The sequence below is a fragment of the Maniola hyperantus genome, chromosome 8 (genome assembly GCF_902806685.2).
Source record: "Maniola hyperantus chromosome 8, iAphHyp1.2, whole genome shotgun sequence".
NCBI lineage: Eukaryota > Metazoa > Arthropoda > Insecta > Lepidoptera > Nymphalidae > Maniola > Maniola hyperantus.
Window position 1 is genome coordinate 6,215,337 of NC_048543.1, and position 18,014 is coordinate 6,233,350.

Below are 18,014 nucleotides of genomic sequence, written 5' to 3' on the forward strand. Positions count from 1 at the left end.
ACGCAACTGCGCATGACATGTAGATACGTTTATTCAAATTCAATTTATTTTTATTTCACAAAAATGTTTATGTACAGGTAGTACATAAGTCATGCAGTTAGTATTCCAATAAGTATGCAGTTTGAATGTTTTTGTCCTTTTGAAGTCGCGGATTTATTTAAACATTGAAAAGGGGCCACTTACAAAGTTTTCACGAATCACATCTAGCTATTCGTTATTGGCAAATGTTATAGAAAGCATTGCGACGGAGACGGACACGTCACTCGTTATGATTTCTTACAGGTTCCTGGTGAAATAGTAGCCTCTAGGAATACTGTCCAGCGAATCACAATAACAGCTGTTGTGACTGTTTGGCTAAAAATTAGGGCGTATCTCCTCTATATAGTGACTTAACTGTACCACAGTACACAACAATTATGAAACTCAACCTAACAAAACGTCGAGACTTCACCTACACTGACAGGCGTCAAATGTAGGTAGGCTATGAAACGACTTTATCTTTGATTTCACGAAAATCATTTGTCAGATGTCGATTTAGGATCAAACCGAGAGTTTCCTCACTCTAACTGTGCAGTATTCTGTTGTATGAATATAATATGTGAATGTGTGCAGATGTCAATGGACGGCGTCAGCTGGAGCACGTTGGTGGCGCACGTGGACGAGCAGGCGCTGCAGGAGCCGGGCAGCACGGCCACGTGGCGCGTGCGGGCCGACGCGGCCTACCGCTACCTGCGCATACAGCAGAACGGCAAGAACGCGAGCGGCCAGAGCCACTACCTCTCGCTCTCCGGCCTGGAGATATACGGCAAGGTATGTCTGTTTTATTTTTGCGTGATAGGCTAACGCTTGACAACAATGCTTAAAAAAAGCAATGATGAGGGCGCTCTTGTCTAGAAGATGCTTATTCAGGCTTGCTTTGAAGGTATTTAGGGTATACGTGGCAGAAAACTCGGACGCACACTATGTGCACGCTAGTGGCTCATGTTATGAGCAGGCCTCCAGGAGCTGAGCAGTGGGGTACGAGCCGAGTGGTGTAAGATGAAGCCAACACTATTTGCCTTTAGTTAAACGTGTGGTGGTTGTTCAGGTGGTGAGCGTGGTGGAGACGGCGCCGCGGCAGGTGGGCGGCGCGGGCGCGGGCGCGCGGCGCTGGTCGCGCGGCAGCCGCACCCTGTGTGCAGGCGCGCGCGTGCTTCGCGGCGCGGACTGGAAGTGGCGCGACCAGGACGGCCCGCACCCCGCCATGGGCACTGTCACCTCGGATCTGCACAACGGGTGGGTGGATGTCAGGTAAGCGGGTGTGTTAGAAAAAATTACACCTGCACAATCATACTCAACAATCATATCATTCGAGCTGTGGTTAATATCTTCTTTTTATATATAAAATAATGACGGATATCAGTTGGAAGTATTTTGTTTCTTTTTGAAATAGTCTGATAGAATGAATGTAATGATGTGTCAGGTGGGACCACGGTGGACGGAACTCATATCGCATGGGCGCGGAGGGTAAATTCGACCTGAAGGTGGTGAGCGGAGGCACGGGCGGCAGCACGGGCGGCGCGGGCGAGGGTGCCCGCTCGTCGCGCAAGAGTCACTCCACGCCCAGCCTGCCCGACGCCACGGCGACCGATCAACAGGTACAAAATAGAATAGTCTGTGATAGAGGAAAGCTGCAACGTTCATTATTACAATTTAAATTGTTGGGAGTGGCTGAATTTATGGCATTCTTGTTGCAACAATGCATTGTAGCCAATAGTGAGAGAGTATCGGCCAAACAGAGGTAAATCCGATCGTCACTGTAGCTGTCAACCTACTGCAGTAGGGTGATCATTACAGGGTAGTTTGACAGCTACAGTGTGACGATCGCAATCATCTCGGATTGATGAAAAATCTGTAAACAAGATAGTAGTAGCAATAAGCAATCGAAAAATGTTAATTTCAGTTTATAAAATTATATAATGAATTATATAATTCATTTTAAAGATTTCATTTTTGCAAATGCAAAATTTAAATGCATTTTTATTGCATGTATCATTGATCGAATATATTTTTTTGTAAATTTCTTTGTAGTTTATTATCTCTCACTTTAGGATCAATTTAAGACACTTTTCAAAAAAGGGTAAAATACCCTATTGCGCTTACCCTTCTCACTCTGAGAGGAGACCCGTGCTCTGTATAGAGCCGGCGATGGGTTGATCATGATGATGATGATGACGATCGTACTGCGCAGGTATCGGTGGCGTCGACGGAGCAGGCGTCGTCGGCAGACAACATATCGGAGGAGGTGGGCGGCAACATGGCGCGGCCGCGCGGGCACGCCGCCGACCTCTCCGCCATCAACACCTCCACGCACCACATCAACACGGGTATGACAATCTGTTTACAGCTAATCTCGCTCCTTGTCATATTTTTGAGAGCTCTCAGAGGCCAGTGTGGTAGTATTAAAGAGAAAGGACAGAACCAGAGAATGATTTATTTATTCAGATACAAGTTAGCCCTTGACTGCAATCTCAGCTGGTGGTAAGTGATGACGCAGTCTAAGATGGAAGCAGGCTAACCTGGAAGGAATATGGCAGTGTTTATGAAACTCATACATATCATCGTATTGGAAGGCTAAATTGCTTAACGACACGGCTTTGTCGGTAGGGTGGTAACCAGCCACGGCCGAAGCCTCCCACCAGACCAGAGCAGAAATTTAGAAATTATAAAATTCCAAACCCCTGTCAGGAATCGAATCCGGGACCTCTCACTAATAAGACCACAGGGCTTGCCACTGTGCCAGGGAGGTCGTCAAAAGGATATAGAGAACCAGGGTCACAGATTAGCCAGATGTAACAGCTGAAGTGACTGACGCACACTGACGCCCGTCGTCAGTGCTGCGCTTGAATGACGTTCCCTACGTTTGCATAGTACATTAATATGACGCGTTACGTGACGTGGCATCACTGACGCGGCGCCACTGACGTCATGAAACGCTGGGCTCGAAAGTCTACCTTTTTGACATCGTAAAAAGGTACATCATAAAACTACAAGATATATTTTCACTTATATACACAAACTAACAACCTAAATAAAAGAAGTTTTTGTCAAAAATGTTAAAGATAACGATTTTAGCGTCAATAAATAATTATACGTCGTTATTTAATTATAACAGAAGATATCTCGAATTACGAAAGTAGTAATTTAATTTAATGAATAATTTGCTTTAATTGTTGTTTTCTTTTAGATCTAGCAACAATAGTAGAGTCACTCACGCTCGGAGCGGAGGGCAACAACTGTATGACTGATTTAGGCAACACTTCCTTCACTAATATGGAAATGGGACCAACAAGTATCACCGATATCACGAAACCTTATCCAGCTAAGGAACCAGTGCCAGATTCCGCGTCTCAAGAGGTTTGTTATAACAATTATTTGTTTTAATCATTGACGTTATTGGTTTTGTACGTAAAATTAGCATTATTTGTGTGGTTTTTTAAAAACGTGTCAAAATAAATAATTATTCTGGACATTCAGACAGAACCGAGATATGTTTACCCTTTTTGTTGTATCCTGCTTGTTTGAATGTACCTATATAGCCAGTGAATTGTATAATATAAAGAGAATACATTTTATTTAATAAAATACGTACCAAACTTATACATATTATATAAAACATAGGATAACTTGCTGAAATGTAGAATGATTTGTTTTACTGCCTTCTAGGTGCTCTTTTTTACTTGGCTCTTATTGTTTTGCTGCTTCTCATAAATTTAGATTTTTTTGATGATGAGAGACATGACGGAATAGAATAGAATAGAATAGAATAGAATGTTTTTTTATTCATGTAAACTTTTTAAAAGTGCTTATGAATAGTCAGGTTTAATTTACCACTGGTTCGGAATGCCGTTCCTACCGAGAAGAACCAGCAAGAAACTCGGCGGTTGCTCTTTTTAATTTTTCAATTTACAATGTTATTATACCGTACTATACAAGCCATTGCAGCCCCGTGCATTGCTGGAGCGAGTCAAATCCAAGCTTTTTTATCGTTTACATAGTCTGCGACTGTATAATATGCTTTTTTTAGGAGCATACTTTTAACACATTTTTTAAACTTGTGTAAAGGCAAGTCTAAAATTGCTTGTGGAATTTTATTATAAAATATTACACTCATTCCCACAAATGACTTTCGCACCTTCCAGAGGCGGAGCGCAGGAGTAGCTAGCTTATTTTTGTTTCTAGTTTGCCTATCATGGAGATCACTGATTTTTTTGTAACTGTGAATGTTTTGTCGTACAAAAATTATATTATTGTATATATATTGGGAAGCTACTGTAAGAATACCTATTTCCTTAAATATCTCTCGTAGGGAATCGCGCGGTTTTAAATTATAAATTGCACGTATTGCCCTTTTTTGTAATACGAATATTTTCCCAATATCTGCCGCTTTACCCCACAGCAAGACTCCGTAAGACATAATACTGTGGAAATAGGCAAAATACACAATTTTTGCAGTTTCCACGTCAGTTACCTGTCGAATCTTTCTAACAGCATAAGCAGCAGAGCTGAGTTTACCAGCAAGTGTTGATATATGGGCGTTCCATTGAAGCTTTGCATCTAACGTGATTCCTAGGAACACGGTGGTCTCCTCCACTTTTAACATATCATTATTTATCATTAAGTTAATGAATTATTAGATTCTTCAGAGAAACTCTTTTTTCATCTTATCTTAATAACCCGATTAGTTAGAAAAAACATCGTCATATGTCTTTAATTTCTTCAAGTAAAGCTCGTGAGTCATGACTGATCTTAGATTAGTTATAAAAACATATGAATGAGACTAGTTTTGGGTGCATTAGTGTTGCTTGTCAAACTTGTGCTAACCGCGTGTGCTAGGGTGTAATGTAGCATTGTTGTACAAGGAGAGCGAGGCGCGCTGCTGCGAGGGTGACGCCATGCGCAACAGCGCCAACGCGCTGTTGTCCAGCGAGCTGCTGGCGCTGCCCGCGCTGCCGGCCTCGCTGCTGCACACGCTGCGCAACAACGCCAACCGCCTGCACATACAGGTGAGTGCTAACAGACGCCATGCGCAACAGCGCCAACGACAAGCAGACTAACTTGCTTGTCGCAAATCTCGTCAACAATTTCGTCTGCGATTGAGTATAGTGCTGGATCGTTATAGTGTAAGTAAGACGACCTTGTGCAACAAACGCTACATGAAATTATATTTCCAGTGTGAAGAAAACGAAAATGGCGAAAGTCAGTTTGGCGAGCAAAAGAAGGACGCGCAAGCGGCCGGGGGTGCTATGAGTGCAAGCGAGCCTGATCTCACGCAACAGGTAACTTACGTCTGAAATGAAAGTAATCAGTCCATTTGTTAGTTGTCAATATTTACGCTATGTTCAATTGTTGAGCTGGGACCCTTTTTCGGGTTGTGCCATCATGACAGTTTGTTCCGGCGCTTCTTTAGCTTGAAGCGCGTTGGGCTTATGCTCAGGTAGATAACCGGCTCTTAGTTATAAGATGTGATGTGTGGCACAGTTTGGAAAATAAACGTCTTTTCTATCTTTCTTTCTAATGAACCAGGCGCGCTATCAAAACTGGGATACTTTACTGCCAGTCGTGTAACAAATTACGTTTCATCCATGCTAATGTTATAAATACAAAAGTGTGTCTGTCTATCTGCTAGCTTTTCACGGCCAAACAGTTTAACCAATTTATAGAAAATCTGGTACAGTACCTGGCAGGAAATGTTGTACATAGAATTAGAAAAAGATAGCGGTTTCGTAGAGCGTTGTCTCTGTCGTGAAGACTGACAAAACGTCACATTTAAACACCTAGTCACCACGCGAGTTTTTCTTATGTAACTTCTACATGTTAAAACTTGTGTCTAATTAGCTATACATATTTTTCTTCTGTACTATCTACTTCCTGTAACAAGCTGTGAGATTTCCTTATAAATTAATAAATGATAATAATTTCGTATAATATTTAGGGTGCAGCACGATTGCTGGAGTCTCTGGGAGTAGGACGGGGCAGCGGCGTGGGTCGCGGCGCGGCGATACAGCGGGCGGCGCGTTCCAACCACTCCACTGGTTTGTTCCCCAGGTATACATCTATGAGATTAACACTTCATAGTATGAGATCCTATATTATGTTTGATTTACTTCTATCACTTAATTCTATCTACAGTAGCCAACAGAAAATATTGTACATCAGCCTTTAGAAACGGATTTTGGCTTCTAGAGCGTCGTCTCTGTCACTCATGACGTTTTGTCGGTCTCAACGACAGAGACACTGTTCTACAAAACCGCCATCTCTTTCCAAAGGTCGATGTACAATATTTCCTGCCGCGTACTGTAGGTATGTGTATGTTTCTGCGTCTGGAGCTCAGCTGCTGTTGTACAATGCGCAGCAATACGCCTCGTATTCAAATTGGAGTACTTATTTTGCGCGCTCTATTTTCGGTGCTAATAGGCAGAGTGTTCCAATAGTTTCCATGTTTCAGCTTGGTCCGCCTCGCCTTGTCCAGTAACTTCCCAGGCGGGCTGCTGTCCGCGGCGCAGAGCTACCCCTCGCTGGCGCCCAACGCTCAGAATGCGCTCACCCTATCCTTAACGTCCACTTCTAGTGAAAGCGAACAGGTAAATATGAATAACGTCGCTCTAGATGTGAGACTTCGTAACTCGCTGCCTTTTCGCACCACCTAACTATTATCATCATCATGATCAACCCATCCATCGCCGGCTCACTACAGAGCACGGGTCTTCTCTCAGAGTGACAAGGGGTTTGGCCATAGTCAACCACGCAGGCCAAGTGCGGATTGCCAGACTTCACACACTTTTGAGAACATTATTAACTCTCAGGCATGGAGGTTTCCTTACGAACTGTATCTATATAAAATTATATCTAATTTAACACGCCATCGTCGCCTCAGCCTGCCACGCTGCTGTTGATGATTCTGGGGAGTCCAGAATGAAGCGACGCGATCTGATTTGTTCCATAACTCTGCCCAACCTTGACGTATCAAGGATAATCAGAGTTCAAGTCAGAATACAGTACATGGCAGAAAATAATGTACATCGACCTTTAGAATGAGATTTTGGTTTTGTAGAGCGTTGTCTCTGTTGTACAAAATCACTATTTCTTTCTAGGTCGATGTACATTATTTTCTGCCGCGTACCTACTGTACTAAGTCTTTCTATGTAAAAATGCTTAAAAAGTCGAGACTATTTTGCTGAATGGGCAGATAAAATTACTATAACCGCAAAATCTAAAGGCTAAACGAATTTGTAGGTCTCTTTAGAAGACTTCCTCGAATCGTGTCGCGCGCCCGCGCTGCTCACGGAGCTGGAGGACGATGACGAAGGCGATGATGCTTTGGACAGTGATAAGGAAAATGAACCCACATACCAGGAAGTTGTAAGTTATTTTATAAAATATATAGTGCCTGGAAATAATTATTAAAACCCCTTGAGTATTTTTATCTACGCTCACCTAACCAGCGGTGGACTATACCGTTAGAGGCCCGTCGCAGCCTCATTGAATGAGGATCATATAATAAATCTTTTAGGTTTTGTTGGTTTGGGGTTCCCGAACAGGTGCAAATAAAAAGTAATCAGTCGATGAATTATATTGCAAGCGAAGCAATCGTGATTTTTCTTCTTTAATTTTACATAGATGCTGAAGATCCATCTAAGCCAAAGTGGCACTAACTTACAGATTTTCTGATTTGTTACTTGGCTACTGAGGATTTATCAAAATTTCGAGGTCCGACTAGACCTGAGACCCGGTGTGGGCCGCCCTCGCCGCCCAGTCTGCCACTACTCCTAACATTTTTGTAGGACATGTCGCGCGTATTTGGTCCTTTGCTTGTTTGAATTTTTCAAAAGGACCAAAAATTGAAAACCTCATGCGTGGAGCAGCGGGAATCTGTATGGCGCAAGCTTTGGAGCGAGAAGGATGCGCCTTAATAACAAAAAATTAAAATATTCGTCTGTGCAGGTATCACGAAATCTGCTATCGTTGATGGAGGAAGAGGCGCTGGAGGCGGTACGTGGCGCGGGCGGCGCGGCCGCGGCCGGCAGCCGCTCGCGCAAGCCGTGGGACGACGACTTCGTGCTCAAGCGCCAGTTCTCCGCGCTCATCCCCGCCTTCGATCCCCGCCCCGGACGCACCAATCTCAACCAGACCGTGGGTAAGAGGCCAAGCACGTGACAGACCAGAACACAAACAACGTACAAAGACAGTGTTGAACAAAAAACAATTTAAAAAAAAGCAAATCATATTGTCAAAAACTTTTTTTTAAATAAGTATTGTAATTTAAAATTTTATTGTAATGCAACATATTTACATAATTGTTCACCTATATATTTTTTCACATTTATTATAATTTACACACAATGCTTTTAAAGTATGAGTTTTTCCAGCGCTTCTACTACTCGAGCATTTGCTTGGAGTAATAAATGCGCCAGGATAACACTTGTCGTATATGGCACAACCTTAACAAAAGGTTCCAGCTCAGTATTAATGCTCTATTATGTATCCCTATTCCCTGGTTATAAAAAAGACAAGGGCATGCAGCTTTGATTGTCAGCCAGAACCATTATAAAAGTGACGCCACAGTTAGGTAACAAATTAAAACTACTCATTTTACCTATTTCTTTTACACAAATGCTCTTTCGTGTGTTTTTTAGACAGTCGATGTCAAAACGAGTTCTATTTAGCAGTGCCACATAACCGCGTCGCTATTCTAAGAAACCAGTTCGTACTTTTGTGTAAAAAAAGAGACATTACTTAATTAAAATTTTATAAATTCCTCTACCAGATCTTGACATACCGATTAGTGAAGACTCAGACGTTGAAGATATAGCCCAGGAAACAACCAGCTCCAATACTAAGGCAAAAGAAAGCAATGGGAACGTTTCTACTACGGCGACGAACAAGCTGCCTTCCTTGAGACTGGTTCTGAGCTCAGGAGAAGTTTGTCTGCCGCTTGAACGACCTTCCTGGACCATTTATAGAGCAGTTCTGGCACTTAACTCGCGACTCCCCTCACACGATACGCACAGGGATACAACATATATGTGAGTGCTATCTTTTTTTAAACAATATAATATATAGCACGCGTAAACATGATTAATATTTTCTTTTGCTACTCCAACTAACTATCTAGTATCTATAGTCGGCAACAGTTCGAGATGGCGATCGGGGAGAGAACGCTCCGCACACCCGCACAGTCCCCCTCCTCATACTCCGATTGCCATCATAACCTGTCGCGGACTATAACTTGGCGTCGCGTACTATAGAAAAGATACGACATTAAAGTCTAACAGGTTTTCAAGATTTCCTAGTTGTGAGTTTACGTGAACAAACACTAGAAATTAATCCTATCTCTGCTAGTTATTTTTGTCATAGCTTTGAATACTACTTACTGTAACGGTTTTGTTTATAGGCTCACATATAAGGAAATCGATGGTGTAGAAGCATTTGCATCGTCTAGCGACAGTGAAGATGATGAGCCTGGTGATCCGGGTAAGATTGCTTTACTCATCTATGTCCATTGCGGAGTGAATCGCAGTGTCTGTATGTGGAGACCGCGCCTCTAAAACAATTTATTTTTAATTTTTTATTGTGAGATAGGACGCGCTTGCCTAGAAATGCCTATTCACTCTTGCCTTGAAGGTATTTGAGTTATACTTATCAGGATGCCGAAAGGGCATTTCACACTTTAGCAGTTAGTATCATTATTAATCATAGAAACATTGAGCAAAAACGTTTCGTACGAATTGGATATCGACCTCGTAATGTTCACGTTCTCTCGCTGTTTTGTAGAACGGTGAAGGAGGAACAAGGCTGTGAAGTTCCTGAATGTTTTGCAAGTTGGGTTTGACTTGAGTTTGTCTGTAGCGGAGCGTGGTGTGGCGGGAGCGGACGGCGCGGAGTCGGCGGAGGGCTCGATGGTGACGTGCTGCGTGCGCGCACTGCGGCGCCTGCGTGCGCTTCTGCCCGGCCTGCCCGCGCACTGCTTCCTGTCCACCAAGCTCACCAACAAGCTGCACCATCAGCTGCAGGACCCGCTCACCCTGGCAGCAGCTGCGACCCCTCAATGGTGATCTTTTGTGACTTTCGACCCAAAATACAGCGTTTAATGCGTAAAACATGACTTCTCACGCTCCATTTTAACTTTTTGTGTCAAATTTCATGTCAAAAGTACGATTTTAGTCCTTATTTTAATGGTGAACCGTACTTTGACATTACACTTGACCCATGGAGTTAAAATGGCGTGTGAAAAGTCATTTTTTGCGGACTATACATAAAGATTCTCTCAAGGCACATCGCTCAGGCAAAGCAATGCGATGCGTCATATTTCGAAGTAGACTGAACTGGACCTCGTAATGTGTTTTTTTTTTTTTTTTTTTTTAAACCTTTATTGCTGATAGTTTTTCTTTTTTAATATTTTAGTTTTAGTCTTTAGAAAATATAATTTGTTTTGTTCTTTAGCTATCAGCGTGTCCTCTCGACACATAGGCCTCTTCCAGCAGCTTCCACTTTTGCCTGTCACGCGCTGTCCTTTTCCATGTTGCTCCTCCAACTTTTCTTATGTCGTCTTCCCATCGCCTGTATTGTTTCCCTCTTTTCCTTTGTCCATCTCGAGGTAACCATTCAGTTATTTTCTGTGTCCATTTTTCGTTGCTTTCCCTTGTCATATGTCCTGTCCACCGCCATTTCAACTTTTTAATTGTCTCAAGTATGTCTTGCACTTTAGTGGTATTTCTTATGTCATTCGCTCTCTTCCTGTCTCTTAAAGTGAATCCTAACATACTTCTTTCCATTCCTCTTTGACAAGTTCTAAGTTTCTGCAAGTTTTTCTGCGAGAGGGCCCAAGTTTGACAGCCATAGGTCAGGCATGGGAGGATACAAATGTTGAATACTTTCCTTTTGACTGCTATAGGGAAGTGTTTACTTTTCATAACTTCTTTTAGGGACCAGTACCTTTTCCAGGCACAAGTCACTCTTCTTTCTAGTTCTAGGTCAATTTGATCTTTGAAAGAGATAGTTTGTCCTAGGTAGATGTATTGAGTGACATATTCTATCTTCTCTCCATCTACTTCTATATCTTCTTGTTCTTTGTTCGTCATTATCTTTGTTTTTGATTTGTTCATGGTTAGACCTATTTCTCTGCTCTTCTCAGCAAGCTGTTGGAGCATAATTCGGATGTTTAAGCTGTTGTTAGATATTAAAACAAGATCATCTGCGAATCTTAGGTGGTTTAGTTTCACACCGTTTATATTTATCCCGAAATCGTCCCAATCGAGTTTTCTAAATATTCCTTCTAGAGCTGCCGAGAAGAGTTTTGGGGATAGCGGGTCTCCCTGTCTCGTAATGTGTTTAGTGTGGAGCAAATCTCCACGAAGCCTCAACAAGTCTTATTGCGGCACAGGCAATGAGACTTATTCATAATATGCTTAATCTATGTATGCCTTCAAATTCATAATTATATAACTTGTTAAAGGTGTCAACAACTGAACGATTGGTGTCCATTCTTGTTCCCCCTGGAGACGAGGCAAATGTTCTTCGCGTGTACTGCTTTCGGCACTTCACGAACGATCGTATGGCTACAAGCACAACGGGATCGAGCGCTAGATAGACAAAGGTTTTTATAAAATCTTGAAAAATCTGGTAAATAATTACATACAGTCGATTTTATGGTATTATTCTTGTTATAGAACTGGCAACACTGTATCACCAAGGCGTGCCGAGTTAGAGGCTACAGAGTTCCGAATGGGGCGTCTAAGGCACGAAAGAGTGCGGATACCGAGGCATCCTAACTTGCTACGCTCTGCTTTGCAGGTTAGCTCACTTAAAGATAAGGCTAGAACTAGAATTTAAAGTAAAAGTTCACCTAAAGAACAGAATACGTGTCCGTAGCTTAGAACTATTCCAAAAAGGGAATCGCTTCAGTATAATGCTGTTACGGTAGGGTTAAGGGTATGTGGATACACTTAGCACTGTTTTTCAGACGATCCCTGAAAGAATCCGTTCGACCATCACAGACCAGACTTCCCGGATTTTCTGATTGATCTCTTGATGTAAAATTGCCATGTACTCTGGATTGTCGAAAGATTTTCCAAAGCCTGCTTTTGAAAACTTTTTGTAATTTTTTAACATGGGGTTATTCGAAGGGCGGATCAACAAATTCTTAAAAAGTCGACAACGCATTGGCGGTTCCTTTGGTGCTACAAATGTTCATGGGCAGGCGGTATTAGTTTTATAAGTTATGCCGATGCCGATGCCGATATACATGCGCAGAAATTTTGTTTTTGAATGCCGCGAAATCTCGGCTCCTAGCGCGCGTACTTCTTGGTCCATCCGCTATTTGTTGTTGCCTACGCGCCAAGTTTTGTACGTGAGAATTATGAGCGAGATAGCACAAGTCTCTTATGTTCTGTGTTTAAAATCTTAACATCAAGCAATAAGGTCTATTTCATTGGTGTATATTCGGTTTTAGTCGACGTTGGGTTGCAATTTTCTGCGCAAACGAATTTCGCCGATGTGACTAATTATGAGTATGTATCGTCAGGTGACTCGCCTGCTCGTTTGCTCCCTATTTTTATAAGAAGGCAATTGTAGTGATGCCTATATAAAAAAGAAATTAATCCATAATTCGTATAATACACGTCCGCTGTTAGTTTTAGGTTTCTGGCCAATTTATAAATTATCGATTTAACTGAAAAAGGACGTCAAATTACGTCAAATGTTTATGATGTCACATCTATACACGCTCCCTTGACGTCGCACACACATGCTCCCTTACTAAGCGAGCGTTTTGACGTTTTATAAAAAGTCACTGATTTGAATAGTAGTCATCAACTTTTTAACCAGGTGATGCAAGTGCACGCGGGTCGCAAGTCAGTGCTGGAGGTGGAGTTCGCGGGCGAGGAAGGCACGGGCCTGGGCCCCACGCTGGAGTTCTACGCGCTCGTCGCGGCTGAGTTGCAGCGGACCGATCTCTCTATGTGGTTGTGCGACGGACCGACGCTCGAGTCGGACCTCGCGCCCCTCCCTCTCACGTTGCCTGACGGTAAACACCTTGCAGCTTCTGTCAACTCTACTAACATTTTTTAGGGTTCTGTACCTGGAGGGTGCCAACGGGAACCTATTATTTAGCACGGGTGGTTGTGCGGGTGTGCGGGGCGTTACCTCCCCGACTGCCATTTCGAGCTGTTGCATACTATACTAGTAATCCAGTTATTTGGTTGTTTTACTAAATTGTAGTTTTTTGTCATGTTTAGAGAAACCGGCGGGCTACTACGTGATGCGTGCAGGAGGCCTGTTCCCGGCACCCCTGCCGCAAGACTCTCCTATCTGTGATAAAGTTTGCAAATATTTCTGGTTCCTAGGAGTATTTTTAGCTAAGGTAAAAGTATAATATTTACAGTTTTATTTTGATCATAATATATTCTTTGCCCTAGCTAGCGTATTGTTTTATCTTGGTCTGCCTGGTTTATTGTTCTTAACAATTATTGGCAGGCTACTTTTTACCCAACTGTCAACTAACCTCCACAATCGGTTGAAGATAAATGGGTAGCCTGGTTCATAATAATTAGGTTAAAGATTCAGATGTTTCTAATAATAATCTGAACCAACGGCTTTACACGCTTTCTGGCACGGAAAGAAGGCAAATTACACAATTAGACTACCAAACCCATCCAGTCACTGGCCTACGTTTAATGAGCGCCATCATACCCAGTCTTCAGCCTTCCTTATCCAGCCACTTCCTGCCAGCCTCTTTACATCGTCGGTCCATCGTACTGGAAGGTGCCCCACACTGTTTACTTATACGCGGTCTCCACTTTAGGACTTTTCAGCTCCAACGGCTATCGCTGCTACGTGCCCGCTAGCACTTCAGCTTTGAATGAACCTTCAAATATGTGAATAATAATAGTTTAATTTGGTACAGGTTCTACAAGACGGACGCCTAGTTGACCTGCCTCTCTCTGATCCGTTCTTACGAATAATGTGCGGCGAGGAGTTGACAAGCGACGACTTGCAGGAAATAGACCCCATAAGGCATAGGTAAGTTTTTTGCCCTATCATATTTAATGTAAGTTTAAGCCGGGTAAACATTTCAAGATGTACATACAAATCTTTTAGGCTGTGAAACTTTAAAATAACATATTTTAGGGTTCCGTATCTCAAAGCGAAAAAAGGAACCCTTATAGGATCACTTCGTTGTCTGTCTGTCGTGCCTGTCAAGAAAAGTATAGGGTACTTCCCGTTGACCTATAATCTTGAATACCATTGCAAACATTGGTCGAAACTATAAGAAATGCACAATGCAACATGTTTGGACATGACATGTGGAATCATGACATGGTGTGGCTGTTGCTTAAAGGTATGCTTTGTTTTTGTTATCAGGTTCCTAGCAAGTGTTGTTAAAGCGGCTGAGCAATACGAAGAGTTAATGCGGGACTCATCGTTATCGAAGGAGGAGTGCGATACACAAACAGCTGCAATACGCGTGGATGGCGCCAGTTTCGACCAACTGTCGCTCACTATGACGCACGTGGCGTCCAACACATCGCCCGAGCTGGCCGTGTATCCGCTCTGTGACGGTGGGGAACATATCGAGGTATGTACACTAGAGATGAGCATTACTACTTATTATTATTATTATTATTTGACTTATTATTATTATTTGACTTATTTTACCTATCAAACAATAAATTTAAAAAGGAATTAAGAAACTATCATCGTAAAACAAAAAAAAAGTAGCTAACATCTAAATATGCATGCAATCATACACTCCCAGTTACACACACACACACACACATACACACACGCTCACACACACATAAGCACACACTCACACACGCATATACACACACACACGCATACACACAGACACACGCATACACACACACACACACAATCATACACACACTGTTGTAATTTTATTTTATTATTGTATATACCTACATTTATTCTAACTCTATTCTGTTAAAATAGTTTAATTATAATTTTAAGTAATCTCTTTTGGCCTTCTGTGTGTACCTAGATTTAAATTTAAATAATAATTATGTATTTACGCTGTTGATTACTTTCAAATAAACAAAATAAAATAAAATAAAATTACTACTGCTTTGAAATCATTTTCAATTGATGAAATTATTTATTTCTTTACATTGATTTCATAGGAGATTTTTAACTAGGTGTTTTTCTCTTTCTAACACGCAGTGATGCGGGTGTTCTCGCTCGCACACTTTCTAGCCTCTCAGCTAATAAAAGTGAAAAAAGAAAATTCATTTTTCGCAATTATGCTATGCTAACAAAAGCGGTGGCGCGCAGCAAGCCCAGGCGCTGCGTATTTTCTTCGTGTTTTGTTTTCAACTTATGCTAATTTCAGCCGTATTTCAAATGTCATAAAGCTGAGTTTAGGTCCTTATAAAAAGGCTTGACTCCGTCTATAAAGCCATTAGTGAGACAGAACCACGCAGCTACTTATTTTATTTTTATTTTTCATGTACCAAAATTGTAGCTACAAAGTAATAATAAATTAAGTTACATTGGAAATGCTTATCTCTAAACAGAGATTTCTTCCAGCTTCCCATTCAAGGTTGTGAGTAAACTTACTTGCAGTTGCAAAATTTAAACATTTTACGATGAAACTATTCATCTGTAGGATTCAGGAGAAGTCAGTTATTAAAGAAACTGTTCAGTTATAGCACGGAAATAGCCGCCTTTAAATACTCGTGAATGCGTCAGGTGAACGCTGGGAACGCGCGCTCGTACGCGGCGCTGAGCGCGCGCTGGATGGTGGCGGGCGGCGTGGCGCGGCAAACGAGTGCATTTCGGCGTGGCTTCGGTGCCGTGTTCCCCGCGCGCCGCCTGCGCGCCTTCTCGCCCGCCGAGCTGCGCCTGCTGTTGTGCGGTGAGCGCGGGCCCGCCTGGACGCGCGAGCACCTACTCGCCTACACCGAGCCCAAGCTGGGCTACACCCGCGACAGGTATGTATAAAGGGTTTCTGAGAACGTCGAACTGCTTGACGTCAAGTACGTAGATTTTTGCTTGAGCCAAGCATTTTGACCGTTTACAATGTTTGCTTGATGATTGAGTCACGGTGGTGATTGATGCGATTTTATATCTTAGCTTGACGCGATGGGACGTTCGGACAGTGTTCGAGATATGAGAAAAGTGACGTTTGCTGGCTCAAGCTGCTTGATGTGACTGTCAAGCATTTTGATCAAGCAAAATAAAATAACGTGCTTGAAGTTAAGCCGCTTGACCATCTCGGAAGCCCTTAATGCCTCGTTCAGTGAGACACGGGGCGTTGCGCAAGGCGTTGGCCTAATGAAACTTATGCTAATATAATATGAGAGCGTTCATGTAAAATCGTCTGTTGTGCGTGACATGTTCGCAGTAGAACAGACAGCAGACACCATCGCGTGCGTCGTAGCTTTGCCGCGGTGCGTGTGTAATAGTTTCGAATATCTTTAGTTTGTTTAATTAAAAGATTAAATATATGTAGGACTAACAGCCGCACTCAGAGTCGCTAATCGTTTCTTAAGATTGATTTCAAACGGGACAGATTTATGTGAGAGATATAGCTCTGTCTCGTTTTAACTAAACTTAAGTAACGATTAAGCGACTCTGAGTATGGCTGTTTGGTTTTTAATTTAGTCACCTAGAAAAGTTCATTAGAAATGTAATTTTTTTTAACTCGCATATTCTTTAGCGATAACTTACTATTTTTTGCAGTTAAAGACTTTTTAGATAAAAGACGGCAGCATTGGCTTTCTTGATTGCATAAATGCAGCGCGAAGCATTCATTACTTCGAGGCAAATTACTTGTAAATTAGTAAAGATATTAACATCTTTGTTGTGAAACCACGAAACCTTCACGCTCTGTTTTGATGAATGCCTCAAAGATTATTATACAGAGTTGCAACAGATAATCAGTAGTTCACAAAGAACAATATTCATAACGTCACAGTCACGTCGTAAATTTTATAAGAAACTTAAAAGAAAATCTAAAATCATACAAAAGATAAAATTGAAAAGTGGGTCAAAGCTGTTCAGGTATTAGGCTAATAATAGGCTATAAAGTGGTTCGTATTGCTAATACGTATCTTATCGATGGCCACTTGCATCCAAAGGATATAACCAAGTTGTAATGGGCCTAGTTTCTGAAATTTCTTGTATCTACAATTTTGCTTTTTTTGATTAAGTTATATAGATTTTACATAAATCTGCAGATTATAATATCCAAAAGGATATTTATAAAAAACACTAGGTGACCCGCCCCGGCTTCGCTTGGGTGGAATTCAGAAAATCGGCGTGGGGGTGGCATTTCCAAAAACCCGCGGACCAACAAATTCCTAAAAGACCGGCAACGCATCGGCGGCTCCTCTGGTGCTGCATATGTTCATGGGCGGCGGTAATCACTTAACATCAGGTGACCCGCCTGCTCGTTTGCTCGCTATATCTATCAAAAAAACCCTGAAATACGTATTCCTTTATTTGTAACCGAAAACCCAAATACCAATTTTCATTAAAATAACTTGAAAAACGACAGACTTTCAAACAAACTTCCATCCCCTATTTGACCTCCTTAGGGGTTGAAATTCCAAAAATCCTTTCTTCGTGGGTGCCTCCATTATAAAAGGAACCTACTGTTTTAATTTCATGTTTCTAACCCCAGTGGGATGTCAGGTTCTAATTCTTAATGGCATAACTGATGGCATGTTTGATACAGCCCCGGCTTCCTGCGGCTCGTGGACGTGCTGGTGGAGATGTCGTGGCGCGAGCGCAAGGCCTTCCTGCAGTTCGCGACAGGCTGCAGCAGCTTGCCGCCCGGCGGCCTGGCCAACCTACACCCCAGGCTCACTGTTGTCAGAAAGGTATCATAGTCAAATAACTTGCTATCATCAAAGCTAAAATTAGTCTCCACTCCTAACTGTAATCTGTCGATATGTTACTTAGCAACGTTGTTAATATTTGTCAAAAATTTTAAACTAACAATGGGGCCGATT

The 18,014-nt window shown here is 42.2% G+C and overlaps 1 protein-coding gene across 6 annotated transcripts in view; it reads left to right on the forward strand.

Moving 5' to 3' along the window:
* Window positions 1-18,014, forward strand: part of Ufd4 (ubiquitin fusion-degradation 4-like) — a 42,368-nt gene that overhangs the window by 20,022 nt on the left and 4,332 nt on the right. For 3 of the 6 annotated variants that reach the window (XM_069500367.1, XM_069500370.1, XM_069500368.1), the window contains 22 exons: window positions 613-810; window positions 1,088-1,290; window positions 1,463-1,637; window positions 2,231-2,366; window positions 3,227-3,396; window positions 4,902-5,045; window positions 5,214-5,318; window positions 5,975-6,087; window positions 6,488-6,623; window positions 7,276-7,401; window positions 7,984-8,176; window positions 8,807-9,065; window positions 9,434-9,513; window positions 9,889-10,090; window positions 11,495-11,635; window positions 11,709-11,832; window positions 12,865-13,063; window positions 13,275-13,399; window positions 13,943-14,058; window positions 14,401-14,614; window positions 15,748-15,989; window positions 17,738-17,882. In XM_069500367.1, the coding sequence (XP_069356468.1) occupies window positions 613-810; window positions 1,088-1,290; window positions 1,463-1,637; window positions 2,231-2,366; window positions 3,227-3,396; window positions 4,902-5,045; window positions 5,214-5,318; window positions 5,975-6,087; window positions 6,488-6,623; window positions 7,276-7,401; window positions 7,984-8,176; window positions 8,807-9,065; window positions 9,434-9,513; window positions 9,889-10,090; window positions 11,495-11,635; window positions 11,709-11,832; window positions 12,865-13,063; window positions 13,275-13,399; window positions 13,943-14,058; window positions 14,401-14,614; window positions 15,748-15,989; window positions 17,738-17,882 (3,546 nt within the window). The remainder of the gene's footprint in view (window positions 1-612; window positions 811-1,087; window positions 1,291-1,462; window positions 1,638-2,230; window positions 2,367-3,226; window positions 3,397-4,901; window positions 5,046-5,213; window positions 5,319-5,974; window positions 6,088-6,487; window positions 6,624-7,275; window positions 7,402-7,983; window positions 8,177-8,806; window positions 9,066-9,433; window positions 9,514-9,888; window positions 10,091-11,494; window positions 11,636-11,708; window positions 11,833-12,864; window positions 13,064-13,274; window positions 13,400-13,942; window positions 14,059-14,400; window positions 14,615-15,747; window positions 15,990-17,737; window positions 17,883-18,014) is intronic. The other 3 variants (XM_069500371.1, XM_069500372.1, XM_069500369.1) reach the window with 2 other exon arrangements.